At 47.5% G+C, this 16,760-nt stretch overlaps 1 protein-coding gene across 1 annotated transcript in view; it reads right to left on the bottom strand.

The window, feature by feature from the left end:
* The window catches only part of SLC2A9 (solute carrier family 2 member 9), a 75,912-nt gene that overhangs the window by 2,449 nt on the left and 56,703 nt on the right, over window positions 1–16,760 (bottom strand). Inside the window, exon 13 of the mRNA XM_056855118.1 lies at window positions 10,201–10,328. Within this exon, the coding sequence (XP_056711096.1) occupies window positions 10,201–10,328 (128 nt within the window). The remainder of the gene's footprint in view (window positions 1–10,200; window positions 10,329–16,760) is intronic.

Raw genomic sequence — 16,760 nt, 5'->3', positions numbered from 1 at the left:
CCTCTCAGTCGTCGCCTCTTCAGACTAAACACACCCAGTTCCTTCAACCTTTCCTCATAGGACTTGGTTTCCAGACCCCTCACCATCTTTGTTGCCCTCCTCTGGATACGTTCTAGCTTGTCTACATCCTTCTTAAATTGTAGTGCCCAAAACTGAACACAATACTCTAGGTGAGGTCTAACCAGAGAAGAGTAAAGTGATACCATCACTTTGCGTGATCTGGACACTATACTTCTGTTGATGCAGCCCAAGACCACATTTGCCTTTTTAGCTACCATATCACACTGCTGACTCATGTTCAGTGTATGGTCTACTAAGACCCCTAGATCATTTTCACACATACTACTATCAAGACAAGACTCCCCCATCCTATAATTATGCATTTGATTTTTCCTACCGAAATGCAGAACTTCACATTTATCTCCGTTGAAATTCATTCAGTTTTCCAGCCTGTCAAGATCATCCTATATCCTGGCTCAGTCTTCTACCTTATTTGCTACCTCTCCCAATTTAGTATCATCTGTTAATTTAATAAGCATTCCCTCTGTTCCTTCATTCAAATAATTTATAAAGATGTTGAACAACACAGGGCCCAGGATAGATCCCCAAGGCGCTCCACTTGTCACTCCTCTCCAAAAGGATGAGGAACCATTAGCAAGCACTCTTTGGGTGTGATCCGTCAACCGGTTACAGACCCACCTAACGGTAATAGGATCTAAACCACATTTTACCAATTTGTCAACCAGAATATTATGTGGGACCTTATCAAAAGCCTTACCGAAATCAAGATAAACTATGTCCACATCATTCCCCTAATCCAGCAAGATAGTAACTTTCTCAAAAAAGGAGATGAAATTAATCTGACATGACTTGTTCTTGAGAAACCCATGCTGGCTCTTAGTAATTAAAGCCAGCCTTTATCTTTCCTTCCTGTATTTAGACTTGTATCCCACCCTCAATCCCTGGCCAAGGGTGGGCTCAAGACGGGTAACAACAAATCAATAACAATAAGTACAATAAAAACATCTTCCATTAAAACTATTAAAACCACACAACAATATAGAAATACATAGAATAAGATGGCACTTCACCAAGCATAGAAAGCACTGAGGGCCCAGAAGAGCACCCACATAATTGATAAGACTAAGAGAGGCCAGCACAGATGACAACCTGTGGCTGCCCTCAATTGTAGGCCTGGTGGAATAACTCCATTTTACAGGCCCTATGGAACTCTTTCAGGTCCCGCAGGGCCTTGATGTCACTAGGGAGGGAATTCCACCCTTCTTGAAAATGGGGACAATATTTGCCCGCCTCCAATCTTCCGGCACCTCACCTGTTCTCTAAGAATTCTGAACAATAATGGACAGAGGTTCAGAAATTACTTCCGTGAGTTCTTTCAGTACTCTTGGATGCAATTCATCTGGCCCCGGGGACTTAATTTCATTTAAAGAAACCAGGTGTTTCTGTACTACCCCTATGCCAATCCTAGGCTGCAGCTCCCTTCCCTCATCATGTGTTCTGTTTTTGCCATATTGAGCACCGTTTCCCTCACAAGATTGGGAATAGTAGGAATTGAGCAGTTCTGCCCTCTCTTTATCACCTGTTACAATTTCATTTTCCTGTCCCCGCAATGGGCCTACCATATCCTTGTTCTTTTTCTTACTTTGAAAATAACAAAATAACTCTTTTTTTGTTGTTTTTAGCATCTCTTGCTAGTCTAGGCTCATACTGAGCTTTAGCTTTCCTAACACTCTCCCTACAAACACTAGTTATTTGTTTATATTCCTCTATGGTTATAAGGCCCTCCTTCCACTTTTTAAATAAATGTTTTTTATTTCTCAAATCTTTATAGACAGAATTATGTACCGAGCACTTCCCAGGAAGAGAAAGGGGGCATGCCAGTTCAGTGCTTTCTCTCTATTTTGTTATTTTAGGGAAGAAAGAAAAATCAGTCACTTAGAAGAACAGAACTTGTAATTGAGTAAATGTCCCTGTCAAAAAAGATGGAGCCCCTTTTAAGCTAAAGCAATGAAAATTTCATCAAAGTTTAAAGAGAAGTTGGATTTCCCAGGGAATAAGGTTTCCTTTGAAAACAGAGAAATTCAAACTGAGCATGAAATGAATTATGGCCTTCTTATTTGCATTCAAACCACAAAAGAGAAACCTTCTCTTTTCAGAAGTGTTTATGGTTTAGTATTTTAAAGAATTTTTTAAAAAATAAATACATTTAGTGCACCACTTTTCTGAAAAAGTTAAAGCAAAACCCATCCAATTCACCAACAAGCACCACTTTATATTAAAAAAATCTCTTTCAGTTGAATGGATGTTAGCCGCTCTGAGCACGACCTTTGTTGGGATAGAGAGTGGGATACAAATTTAATAAAATAACCATTAAGAAGGCTGTGCCAAGTGCCCCTCATACAGAAAAATACAATACAGTAATTGAATTATGCTTTTAACTGCTGCAAAGTGCTCTTGGATTTTCAGTGGGATGCGACTGCATCCGTCGTCTGTCCCAACTAGTCATACGCAAGAGTTATGAGGTGGACCCTGGGGATGACCCTCTTGCCGACCAGCAACGAAACTGGCAAGCACAGCTGTGCCCAGACTGGAAGCCTCGCTCTGCGGTCTTGACATGGTGGGGGAGGGGGCACTTCTACTGCTCCTGATTCAAAGTGAGGGAATGGGAGGAATCGCAAGAGTCTGCCCTTCTGCTACAACAAGTCTACATAATAATGTTCTCCTGTGGGATGAGGCATGTCCCACTTCTGGCTGGAGCGGTTCACAGAGACCATATCACACCAGTCTCACCTACAGTAGCTTCCAGTTTGCTTCTGGGCCCAATTCAAAGAGCTGGCATTGACCTTTAAAGCCCGATATAGCTTGGGGTCAGCTTAACTGAAGCACCACCTATTCCCATATTAATCAACCTGGCCACTATGCTCACATGCAGAAGCCTTGCTTTGGGTGCCCCTGCCATCTGAGGCGAGATGGATGGTAACCTGGGAAACCCTGGCAACCCGAGGCCTTCTCAGTCGAAGGATCAAGCTGATGGAATTCCCTCACCAGGGATCTGTTCCCTTCTATTGCTGTCTTCTGTCCAGTGTTCCCTCACTGGTTCTCATCAGCCATTCCTCCCTTCCATGTGGTAATCTGTTTACGAGTTTTATATGTATTTCAACCTTGTTTTAATGTTTTGATTGTTTGTTGCCTCGTGGACCTTAGGTTGGGTGGGCAGCTTAAAATACTTTAAATACATAAATAACTATCTAAGACCACCCTATAAGACAGGAGCTACAACAAAGAGGACATGGTTTTGTGTACCACTGACATTTTAATGTGGTATGCTCTGATGGAAGATGGTGATCCACAGTAGGGCCCCAACTGCATATGATTTTCATACCATTACACACACAAATTTTCATCAAAGAACTAACTTGAAGGGGAAGAGAGAGAGGAGAGGTGTTGTTTTAAGTGCTTACCCTTTAAAATGGAACAAATATTTTCAACACTGTGATTTCTCTCAGTAAAAACTCCATATCAGCCCACAATTTTGCATAATGCTGCAGTATACATGTCACAGGAAAGTTCTGGACCGATCTTCTGGGGCAACAGAAAACAACTCCACACCATCCTCTCTGTCGTGAGCAGCAGGGATCTAGATACTGAACAGACACAGATCCCGGCTGAGGCGGGGCCCTCTGTCTCCTCTGAAGTTGGCAGTTTGCCTCCGTTGAAGTCAGAAGTTCCCGCTCCTCTCATGATTAACGATGAGGACAGTCAGCCGGCAAGGATAGAAGATTCACCCCCACAGATAGATAGGCTTAAGGAAAGATTACGCAGACTTAGCTACCCGTCGCAAGAAGGCACGGGAGTATACACGGACACAAAGCCCTGAATATTGAGAGAAGGCAGGCTAGGTAATTGATGGGGCTAATGAGCACGCTACCGGAGGGTCATATAATCCCAGGCTGTTGAAAGGTTTCTCCGTGGAAGCAACAATTCAGTTTCCGGACTGCTTCGCATCCACTTCGGCTCCTGACCCTTTCTCCGACCGGCTTGAATTCCTGGCACTCTGACCCTCGGCTTGATTAACGACTCTTCTTCTGGACACGTTTGTACTCCTGTTTTGATCTCCACTAACTTGACCTTGGACCGCACGACTACCCAGCCACCTAGCCCCGCCCGGGACCTGACAGATTGCTTCCACCTCCTTCAACTCCCACTCTCCTCCCTTATCGCAACCGGCTGACTGCGAAGAATGGAAGCTGCAGCCGGGCCCACGATGTCCGACCTGCTGCAACAGGTGCAGCAACTGACCCAAGCCGTCGCTCATCTGCAGCAACAACAACTGTACCAACAAGCTGCAGCTGTTCCTCAGCCCAAATGCCCAGTGAGTCCCCCAGAAAAATTCAGAGGCAATGTAGAGGAATTTGCTGCTTTCTTGGCTCAGTGCAAGCTCTATATTGAGTTACGGGCACGGGATTTCCCCTCAGATAAAACCAAGGTTTGCTTTATTATCAGTCTCTTAAAGGGGCAGGTGGCCAAATGGGCAACTCTGTTATTGGTTGGCTCTTCTCCTTTACTCACCGACTTCCAGGGGTTTCTAGACTATTTTTCTGCTGCTTATGCAAACCCCCAACAAGCAGCCTCAGCCAACCAGAAGATAAGGGCTCTGAAACAAGGGAAGGAGGCAGTGGCCCACTACACCACAGAGTTTCGGCTCTTAGCTCAAGATTTGAACTGGAATGAAGTGGCCTTGATGGATCAATATGTGGAAGGGTTGGCCGATGAAGTACTCGATGAATTGGCCCGGGTAGATTGCCCCTCCAAGACCGAGTGTCACGCTTTCAAAGGGGAGCTTGCCTCGTTTGGGGTGCCATGGGTCATTTTGCTGCGGCCTGCCCATCTCGCCCATTTTGCGGTGGGGGGGGTAATGCATCACATTCTTTTACATCAAAAACATCCTCAAAGTTTCGGTATACATCGGGTAATTGGGTCAATGGTAGGGCATCGGAGGCTAAGGCTGAGGCGGGTGGAAGAACAACCGCGACCTTGCGTCGATGCTGGTCACACTTAGGGTTGGTAAACGTAATAGTGTCAGCCTCCCAGTCTATGGAGGGACTGTGCCCTTTGAGCCAGTTGATTCCCAAAATGACCTTGTATCGGACTGGAGCTATGGTAAAGTCTATCTGCTCCCTATGGGAACCAATGCCCATCACTACTTCCCGTGTGCGACGGTCGACCGGACCCCCTTTAAAGTGGCTACCGTCCATTTGGGCGAATTGGATGGGAGCAGGTAGATTTTCGGACTTGACTTGCAGAGCTGCAAACGTGGCCTCATTGATTAAAGAGCACCCGCAGCCGGAATCTATGAGTGCTTTGACACGTAACTGGGGGCCCTTTTTATAGTGTTGTAACACTACGTCCACATACACAGTATTTTCGACTTCACTCACCATGACAGGAGCCTTGGGTTTTGCAGGGGATTCTGCAGGGGTCTGTGGGGACGCTCCACTCACCACAGACCGTGTCCGTTTTTTGACAGGTCAAGAGGAGATTCCAGATTTAGAGCTGGGGAATTCTAATGATGGTCTTCGTCTGAAGAAGGAGAGTTGTCCCCCAATGGGGCACTTGTAATCTGGGACCCTATGGGGTCGATGGGTGCAGGGAGACTAGACGGTTCTCCGACATGAAGTGCAGAGGGAGTGGGTCGTCCCGGTGCTGCGCTGCGGGTGGCTGCGGTGCCTCTGCATTGAGGTCATCCCCGAGCTCGAGGCGGTGCGTCCGGTCGAGTGGGTTCTGGACGTTGAGGACAAGCTGCTGCAAAGTGGCCCATAATACCGCAAACGAGACAGGCTCCTCTCTGGAATCGGGACTCGCGATCCAGAGGGAGCCGGGTTGGTCTCTGCCGGTTGGGAGTCAAAGGTTTGGGGAAAGGTTTTTGACTGCCCCTCTCTTTGGCCCGATTTCGGACTAGGGAAACGAATCGCCAGCGGCTTTCTACTTCCTCGGCCAGTAAAATCCAATCCTCAAGGGTATCTGGGTCGCCTCGCATATAAGACCAGTTCAAAATGTCCGGGTGCAAAGCTTCTCGGAAGTAGTGGATAAGGGTAGCTTCAGGCCAGTCCACTACTTTACTCGCGAGTCGTTGGAATTCATTTGCGAATTCCCGAACCGGAGAGGAGACTTGCCTGAGTTGCAAAAGTTCCGCTTTGGCTCTCTCTCCCATGAAGGGATCCTCAAAGCGCCTCCTCAAGGCAAATATAAAATTGTTGAGGGAGCGAATGGAGCGGGACCGCGTATCGAACTGGAGAATCATCTAGTTGGCCACTTTCTCCGTTAGCAGGGAGGCAACGAAACGGACACAGCTATCCTCGGTAGGGAGGAATTGTCTTTGCTCCCTCATGTAACTATCCACATGGTGCAAGAATCAGGGCAGTGTTTCAACCGAACCGTCATAAGTAATCTTCAACTTGGGTTGCCTCCATGGCATTGGGGGTGCAGGTGGGTGTCCAGGAATTGGTGCCCCTGGTACTCCCGGGGCACCGGGTAGCAATGGTAGGGCAGGGACTCCTGGCACTATGGGACCTCCACCAGGGGCAACGACCCTCCGCCAGCGGCAAAGGGTCCTCCGCCGGGAGGCACCACCAGTGCAGCTGGTTGCTGCGGCAGCTGTTGTGGTGGTTGTTGTGGTGGCTGCTGCGGCATCGCCGGAGCCGGGGCAACGGGCGTTGTTTGGGCCCGTTGTAACTGGTGGTTGTCTTGGAGTACTAGGGCCAGTTGGTCCTGTAAGCACGCCACCTGTTCCATAAGGTCTAGATTCTGGTTGCGCAACAAAAACACAGCGTCGCCGGCACAACCAGTGCAGCGGGATTGGCTTGCCCGTAGGTTAGTAGCCCAGAGGGACTCCCCACCATATAGGTCCTCCTCGTCAGAGTCATCCGGTACAGTGGACAAAGGTCCCGCGAACCTATGGGCGCGTTGGACGCTGCGAGACGAAACGCAAGTCGGGGAGAACAAGGGAAATTCATAGCCCCCAGGGTGTCGGGGGCGTGTTCCGGAACGCGCCCGTTCAGCAGCCAAGCATTCCTTCTCCTCCTGTTCAGCCCGAGCCTTGGCCGCGGCATCCGCCGCTGCCCGTGCCTGATCCTCAGCCTTCTTGCATTCAGCTAAGGCCTGGTCGGCCGTCATCTTAGTGGCGAGGGCTGTGGTAACCAGTGGGAGAGCCTCCAGTTCCAAAGCCAAGAGGAGTTCAGAGGGGTCGGTAAGATCCAACAGCAGTTGGATCTGCACCGCCAAGGCTGCCGCACCAGCACTGAAGTCAGGGGTCAGAAGCTTTGTGATTTCTGCCACCGAAATCGTTGCTGAGGTCTTGCCCTGCAAGAGCGCAGCCACCCGTGTTGCTATCACTTTTGCCTCCGTTTGGCAAAGCTGGGGGTCCGGCGTGGCTGGAGTCGCCATATTTAGTGATTCAGCAGGGCGGATTGGGACCCCTGCCTGATCCAACTGCGTGTCGCTAGAGGTTAGTCCCGCCAACAGGCTAGTTAACAACTGTAAATCCTCCGCCGTCAAGCGAGTATCCTCCACCAACCAGTCCAGGGTGTGGAGGTCTTGGCGAGCACTGGCGTCCGCGACCTCGGACGTCCAGGGAACCGTCGCGGCCAGAGAACGCCACTGAGCTCGAACAAGTCCAGTTAGGGGGCTGACTTCCGCGTCAGTACGATGTATCTCAGCTAAAATGTCCCGTGTTAAATCGGGGTCGTCCTCCGCTGTCCCCAAGGGAAGGAACCAAGGATGGAAGCCTTCCAGGGCTTCGGGCCGGAACCCACCACCCGGGGAGCGGATCCACTCCCACCCGGGTCCCAGGCGAACCGCACGGGGCTCCAGCCACGGGTAGGTCACTCGGAGAGCACCGTCCCAGCTCCAATCCGAGCGGCAGGCGAACCCTCCGGGGCTCTAGCCTGACAGGTAAAAGAGGTGTGATTGCTGCCTTAATGTAAGCACTTGTTCCATAGAAATCCCAAAAGCCACACCAGGAGACTTAGTAGTCCAAAAGAGTAGGTTTATTGGTAACATAGGCAAGCAGAGCTTAGAAATCGAAAGGCAGCAATGGAGGGGAAATGGCATGAACTTGATTATATGAGAACACTAGAAAAACAGAAGCAATACAGTCTCATGAGATAATCCCAAACAGTTTAGACACACCAAGGCTCCCACGGGCACCCGCTAGCTTCAAAGGGAACAGGAATGCTATCGTTAAGGAAACAGACCTTGAACGGGAGTCTGTGAGAAAACGAAACTAACTCAGACACAGAGAGCAGGCCTGACAGTACCTGCTGGTACATGGGACACCATCTCCATGGACTTTATCACCAAATTACCCTGATCCCTGGGATATACCTGTATAATGGTGGTCGTGGATCTTCTCACCAAGATGGCCCATTTCATTCCTTGTCTAAAGCTTCCATCAGCCCAGGAAACGGCTCAGCTATATATCTAGCACATTTTCCGGTTACATGGGCTCCCAGCCCATGTCATATCTGACAGAGGTTCTCAATTTACCTCCCGGTTCTGGAAAGCCTTTCATTCGTATCTCGACACCCAGGTTCAACTATCCTCTGCGTACCACCCCCAATCTGATGGCCAAACGGAGCGAACTAACGCCACTTTAGAACAATACCTCTGGTGTTATACAAGTTACCAGCAAGACAACTGGGCTACGCTGCTGCCACTCGCAGAGTTCGCTTATAACAACGCAGTACACTCGTCTACGCAGCAGACTCTGTCGCAAACTACGGGTACAATCCCCGGTATTTCCCGGCGAGCCTCCCACCTACCAATGTCCCCGCCTTACAGACTCGCTTACAAGAATTGCAAGCGCTACAGAATCTACTGCAAGAACAGCTCCAACAGGCGAAAGACACCTACAAAGCAGTTGCAGACACTAAACGTAAAGAAGGCCCGATGCTCAAACCTGGAGATCGTGTTTGGTTGTCTACCCGATACCTTCGCTATCCAGGACGCACCCGAAAGTTAAGTGCTCATTTCATTGGCCCCTTCCCTATTTTGGAACAGGTCAACCCTGTCGCTTTCCAGCTCCAGTTACCACCAGCCCTCCACCTCCATCCGGTCTTCCATCGATCGCTATTATCACCAGCCGGGCCGACCGACCCTACCCAATCTCCAACTCAGCCGCCACCTCCTGTGGTGATTGATGACCAGGAAGAATATGAGGTGTGCGACATCCTGGATTCCCGTTTACACCGTGGAGGTCTGCAATACCTAGTAGACTGGGAAGGGTACGGTCCCGAGGATCGGTCTTGGGAGCCTGCAGAGAACCTCCATACACCCAACCTGCTTCACCAGTTTCATACCTCATACCCTGATAAAACAGGCCCCCTGGATGGGGGGGGGGCTGCGGGGGGGATAGTGTCATGAGCAGCAGGGATCTAGATACTGAACAGACACAGATCCCGGCTGAGTTGGTAACAGAGGCAGAGGTGGGGCCCTCTGTCTCCTCTGAAGTTGGCAGTTTGCCTCCGTCTGAGTCAGAAGTTCCTGCTCCTCTCATGATTAACGATGAGGAGACTCAGCCGGCAAGGATAGAAGATTCACCCCCACAGATAGATAGGCTTAGGGAAAGATTACGCAAAGACTTAGCTACCAGTCGCAAGAAGGCACGGGAGTATAGACAGACACAAAGCCCTGAATACTGAGGGGAGCCAGGCTAGGTAGTTGATGGGGCTAATGAGCACGCTACCGGAGGGTCATATAATCCCAGGCTGTTGAAAGGTTTCTCCGTGGAAGCAACGATTCAGTTTCCGGACTGCTTCGCATCCACTTCGGCTCCTGACCCTTTCTCCGACCGGCTTGAATTCCTGGCACTCTGACCCTCGGCTTGATTAACGACTCTTCTTCTGGACAAGTTTGTACTCCTGTTTTGATCTCCACTAACTCGACCTTGGACCACATGACTACCCAGCCTCCTAGCCCTGCCCGGGACCTGACACTCTCTATGACAGCCCTTCAAGTACTTGAAGATGGTTATCTCAATCGTCTCCTCTCCAGGCTAAACATACTGATATTAACTAAGGGCTATTGGGGCCAATCTGGCGGTCACTCATAAACCCAGCTGTGCTATTTTATGACGTTGCCATGCCATGTGATTGTTTAGGGAATATAATTCAGAACTCATACCTGAATGTAAGGGAAAAGAAGTCCAACTGCAAAATTGGAGAGCCAGTTGATTATCCCAGCAATCATAAAGGCAGCAGGTCTTTGCGACTGGGGAAAGAACTCCCCCGTCAGGACGAAAGGGATCCCACCTGCATGTGAAGGAGGAAGAAAATGGTGTTTTAGTAAATGATGCTGCCATTCTCAGATATCAGGTTTTACTGCTTTAGCTAACCACCTCCAACTTCTGGCATTAAACTCACTAGTTGGGAATATTTGCTGCGAAGGAACGTGTCACTTTCTTGCTGGTGGATTTAAACAGATATGGCACCCGAGGAATACAATGGTCTACTATCTACAAGTCATATTTACAGTTTTAGCAAAGAAAAAGATGTCAGATTAGTGGTGTGATATATTTTTTCACAGTCAAAATAGTATACAGGTCAATTCATTTAGAAAACTCAAGAACGGTTCAGTTAAACTCAAAGTCTGAAAATTATTCACTTTAAATGAAACTTAAAATGTTGAGAAATCAAATGTATAACCTTTATTAGCAGGTACACTTCACTGTTTCAGTATTGCTGTAATCAGTCTCTTCCCTCGCATCTCAGAAGCTCCATAAAAAGGGTTGCCAACCTCTAGGTGGTAGCTGGAGATCTCCTGGGATTACAAATGACCTCCAGGTGACAGATCCGTTCACCTGGAGAAAACAGCTGCTTTGGAAGGTGGACTCTAGGACATTATACCCCCCCTTGAAATCCCTCCCCTCCCCTAACCCCATTTTCCTCAGGCTCCATCCTCAAAATCTCCAGGTATTTCCCAACCTGGAGCTGGCAACCCTGTCCATAAATGCCCACAAATACTTTCTTTTATCACAGTTCTAATGTAATTATTGATGTCTCCTTGAAATCTCCTTAATTTAGCCACTGTTAACCATAGTACCAATCAAAGACAATCTGAGCGTGTTTCTATGAGCCATTTCTAGGCATCAGCTGATTTTAACATTATTTATATATCAGAAACAGTTTGTTCATTCTGAAGTCCAACTTCCTGCTTCAATTAAACTTTTCCAAGTCCTGAGAGTTGCTTAGATGAGCATGACGGAGCACTACAAGGAAGAGGTACAAATGGAACGCAAATATCTCTTCGTGCTGAGAAAGGCCTTTAGAGAACTACTGAATGTCTGTCATCTTCAGTGTTCCTCTGCCTTCCCTCCTTTTCTTGACCCCTTAATCCCACCACAGCCAACGAGGAAGGCCGGGTACAGGTCTGCTGCTCTTAGTTAATGGCTCCTAATAACCCTCATTTTAAGCAGAAGGATATTAGAATCACAAGAGTTGGAAAGGACCACCAGCTTCATCTAGCACAATGCAGGAAATCACAACTACCTCCCCCCACATCCCCTGTGACCATGCCCAGAAGGTGGCCAAACCCCCCCCCCCCAAGCCTCCAGGATCCCTTGCTAATCTGGCCTGGAGGGAAATTGCTTCCTGACCCTGAAGTGGTGATCACAGCATTACCCTGGGCATGTAAGAAAGGGCCACAAGAGCCAAACACTGATGCAGCCCTTCCTGCCCTCCCTCTCATAATCTGCTTTGCAATGCATAATCAGCATTGCTGACCGATGGCCATCTAGGCTCTGCTTAAAAACTTCCAAAGAAGGTAAGCCCACAACCTGCCGAGGAAGCCTGTTCTGCTGAGGAACTGCTTTAACTATCAGAAAGTTCTTCCTAATGTTTAGCTGGAAACATTTTCATTTAATTTCAACCCGTTGGCTCTGGTCTGACCTTCTGGAGCAACAGAAAACAACTCGGCACCATCCTCTATATGACAGCCCTTCAAGTACTTGAAGATGGTTATCATACCACCTCTCAGTCATCTCCTCTCCAGGCTAAACATGCTGATATTAACTACGGGCTATTGGGGCTAAGGAGCCCGTGGAGCAGAGTGTTAAGCTGCAGTACTGCAGTCAAAAGCTCTGCTCATGACCTGAGTTCAATCCTGACGGAAGTCGGTTTTAGGTAGCTGGCTCAAGATTGACTCAGCCTTCCATCCTTGCGAGGTAGGTGGAATGAGTACCCAGCTTGCTGGGGGTAAAGGGAAGATGACTGTGGAAGGCACTGGCAAACTACCCCGCAAACAAAGTCTGCCTTGGAAACGTTGGGATGTGATGTCACCCCGAGGGTCAGGAATGACCCGGTGCTTGCACAGGGGACCTTTACCTTTTTACCTTATTGGGGCTAATCTGGCAGCTTGCCAGGAGGAATCACTGTTGGATCCTGTGGGTGTTAAAGGGGGATGTAATAACTATTAGATGACAAAGGAGACCTCTGAACACTGTGCCTGGTCACCGCTGCTTACTGGCTAGCAGCCCCCAGAAGCACAAGCCACCGAGGTCAGCAAGGGCAGCTGGTCAGTCCAAGGCTGTGCATTTCCAGGGGGCTGGCTGAGTCATATCATCAGTCCCAATGGTCACTGCTAAGGAAACTGCCTTCTTTCATTTCGGCCAGAGAACTTTCTCACCACCCTACAAACAACTATTACATTCTGATTGACATTATATGGGTTATGAATTTTCCTTCCATCTCAGCTATTAATATAACTAGCACTACACTTCCACATCTTATAGCAACTGTAAATATAAGTCACTAGTCATCTGTGATTCCGTGTGCACATAATTTTATAAGGAAGGCACGGAATCTGGTAAGGAATCTTGAGGATGAGCTTGTGTTCTCCTCCCCATAACCCGCAACTGCACTGCTCCTCTTCCAACCCTAATAAATCTTCCAACCCTAAATAATCCTTATTCACAGATCAGGTTTATAAGAAATAGAGCATTTATATGCAAAAGGCAGCAGGTCTTTGCGACTGGGGAAAGAACTCCCCCGTCAGGACGAAAAGGATCCCACCTGCATGTGTATACAATCGCTGTCATTGAAGGTAGAAACTGGAAGCCATGTCCCCACTTGTGTCTGACTCTGATCCATGTGATCCATGTGATCTCCTCCATTTCACACCTACACACATGCTTCAACCGTTTAAAAAACACAGGCAACTGCAATTTGTTCTTAGGGAGGTATTTTTTGTTAGAAAAGCAAGCAACGAGAGCCGCCACAGCAATTAAAGTCCCTATTGTGATCCGCGGCAGCCTCCACAGAGTAGATTATAAATATGGCCGTTGTTGATTCACCACACTTCACCGCAATGTCATCTCCCACTCAAAATGAGCAGCACACGAGCACCACCTCTGGAAGTCTGTGGACACACTGTTAAGTGAAAACATCTAATTTTTTTGGGCACCAGTCATTGAGAAGGGTCCTGGGAAGAGCCTCTGTAGGAGTCTCAGAGCAAGGCAGCTTCAAGACGAATGTGCAAAGTTAATGTGGTGAACATAATTATTGCAGTGATTCACTTCTATGGCTTTTCTCTACTAAATGGAAAGAGGCATGTGCGCACGCACACACGCACACGCTTTTTAAGGAGAGGCTAGTGACCCATCTGTTTGCAGCGCCTTCAAGAATCTGTACAGCACTGGTTTTATTTAAAGTTAATAATTCAACCATCAAAAAGAAAAATACATCTGGAAGAGAAAAATACTTTCATCTGTCATGAGTGCTACATTAAGTCACTTTAAAATAACAAAGGCTGCATATTTTAGACACTGCAAATATCCCAATCACTTGCTCTTAATGCAAAATTATTTCATGAATCCAGAAATAAGAAGGAAGCTTCAGTAGTATCTTTAATGCCTGAAGCTCTTTGGTCTCCAGCTATTTTCCTGTGGAAATCCCCTCCCCCACAATCATTACAACATGATACCTCAGAAACATTTTAAACAGCACTTAAGACATTGTATGATTTTCAACATTTGCACAAAAAGTTATCTTTTCCAAAAGGTACATTTAATTTTTTTTTTTTAAAGCAGTGCACATCCAAAGAAATGGCTCAGAAAGACCAGTACAAAGAGGGTCCTCAGATTCAGAGGAGAGAGGAATGTTGTCCTGGATCTGGCCCCAAACCACCACGTTTTTTCCCCCAAAAAGAGTTCCTGCTGGGCCAACTGCTTGTTCCTAATTGTGTAAAATTGGCCCTTTTAATACTGGTGAGGGACAGGGACAGACTGACGTGGGAGGGCTCACAGTCACATGCATTTTACGACTTACAGCCCATTCCTGGGGGGGGCCGAAACCTCTTAGGAGGCGGCCTGACCCTGCAGCCAGCATAAGTGCATGTAATCATGAGATTACATGCACTTACGCAGGTGGAGAGGGTGGCTCTGCCGGCACCCAAGCGCCGCAGAGCGGCACCTCTCCCTTCCGGCGCAGGGGGGCAGGCCAGGGGGAGGAGCCACCAGTTAGGCGGCTTCCTACACCCTTTCGGCCACTTGTGCCACCGGCCGGAACGGCTTTGCTGCACTTGCTATTTTGCAGGCGCAGCCTCGCTGTTTTCAATGGGGCAAAAAGCCCCCGTTAAACAAAAAAAAAAGCCACGAAACGGCTTCTTTGTGTTGTTTAATGGTGTGCACGATTTGGCTTACAAAGAGGCGCCGCTGCACCTCTTCCCCGCCGACTCCACACACCATATTTTCAGGAATGGGCTGTTACTCAAGCCATGAAATTTTTTTGGGGTTAGTTCAGGAAGTGCACAGCTCTTTCTTCCCAAGGAACTTCATTGATGACATCCTTTACCTCCACTAATAGCCCAGGACACTGGAACTGGTTGGCTGGTTTCAATTCCGCTTGAATTCTACATTCTTAACTGGCAGCCCAAATAGCCCAGACGACCCTGCAGTCATCAGATCTCAGAACTTAAGCTGGGTTGGCCCTGGTTAGCAGTTGGATGGGAAACCACCATGGAATACCTGGGTTGTGACACGGAGGTAGGCAATGGCAAACCACCTCTGCTTATTTCTTGCCTTGAAAACCCCATGAGGGGTCACCATGAGTTGGTTGCAACTGGATGGCACTTAATTATTATTATTTAACTAACTATTAACTATTGATGCCTTGAATGCTTTCAGGTGTATACCAGAGAGTTGCTCTGGTATAGTTTTCTATGGATTATGTATGGAAGTGCAAATTTTTCCCATCTTCCTAAATATCACTGAAGTAGCTCTGAGTTTAATATGAGAGGTGAACATTCTAACACTAACTCAACAAGATACTTTCAGAGATTGCAAGATTGACCCGACATGATGACACTTTCTGTCATCTGAAATAATTTGTGAACCTGGGGAGCGGGGGGAAGGTCCACACACATTATTTACTGCAAAATGATGCTGATTTTGCACATCTGCAACAAATGAATCGATACTACGGGCTTTTTTATCCAAGTTCACAAATGAGAAGTATATTTAGAGTGTCGAAAAGCCATATGGGTTGACAGGAAACAGCAGTTATCTAGGCAATATGTGCCACAAAGTTACTGCACTGAAAAACTGAGGAAGGATTTTAGTAGATTATGGAAACTGAAACCACAGCCAGGCAATCCTGAGGTAGTTTGCTTGCTCCCAAATTATACTCTTGTTCTCGGGTAGCTATTTTGGTCAGACATAGGAGAACAAGAAGAACACTGATGGAGTCAAGAAGCCCATATGAGTGGATCTCTGGATCAGGATGAATGCATGTAGACTTGAAGCTCAATGCACATATGGCACCGGGGAAAGGAAAGGACTGTCTAATGAAAATGCACAGAAAATATGAGAATTACAGATGGGTGGCCATGCCAGTCTGTAGCAGCAAAGTAAAACAGGAGTTGGTGGCTCCTTAAAGGCGAGCAGCATTCATTTCTGCATCAGCTCTCGTGAGTCAAAACTCACATCATCAGATGATTACGCTAGAAAGAATGTAGGCCATCTTTAAGAAGCCACTGGATTCCTGTTTGATTCTGCTGAAAATAAGAAGCTTTGTTAGACCTCTGGTATCCTCATCACAGTATTTTCTGCCTGAACTGTCAGTGGCTCGCCAAGGTCTCTAGCAGCATTCTAAGTGCAGGATCGGAACCTGAGGCCTTATACAGGTAACATTATGTCCCTTCCTTAAAGGCTGTGGAGAGGCACTTCCCTGGTAGCACCCCCTCTCCAGCCAACACATTGAAATAATAAGCCCTGAAAGCCCCCTTCTTGATAACTGGAACATTTCACAGCATAGGAAACACTACCTGATTTCGTTCCGGCATTACAGATTTATATTTTCAGAAAAACTAAAGCTGCATTCATTATCAAACAAATTTAAAAACAAACACATCGCAACTTACAGGCTGACAGATCCAGAGAAAATGTTTTACTTGCACTAAAGTAAATCCCAATCTGTTTGTGTCAGTGGATTTTATTGTGGAGAACGGCTGCAGAATATTAATGCATGTCATATGCAATGTACCAGAAAGATCAAGAGTCCCAAACAAGCAGAACATTTCTATAAGGTCATCCAGAAAAGTGATTATGGACAAGAACAATGTAATTATGAGCAAACTCTTCCCTTAGTAGAACCCCCAATACAAGCACTCTGCACAATATTTGTTTAAAGGTATGCATTACAGTGTTGGATTAGGAAAGCAGCTTGTCTTCTCAGATCAGTGGGAAAATA

The sequence above is a fragment of the Euleptes europaea genome, chromosome 9 (assembly GCF_029931775.1).
Source record: "Euleptes europaea isolate rEulEur1 chromosome 9, rEulEur1.hap1, whole genome shotgun sequence".
NCBI classification, from domain to species: Eukaryota; Metazoa; Chordata; class Lepidosauria; order Squamata; family Sphaerodactylidae; genus Euleptes; species Euleptes europaea.
Note: the sequence above shows the minus strand (reverse complement) of the source record. Positions and strands in the feature narration are given on the sequence as shown.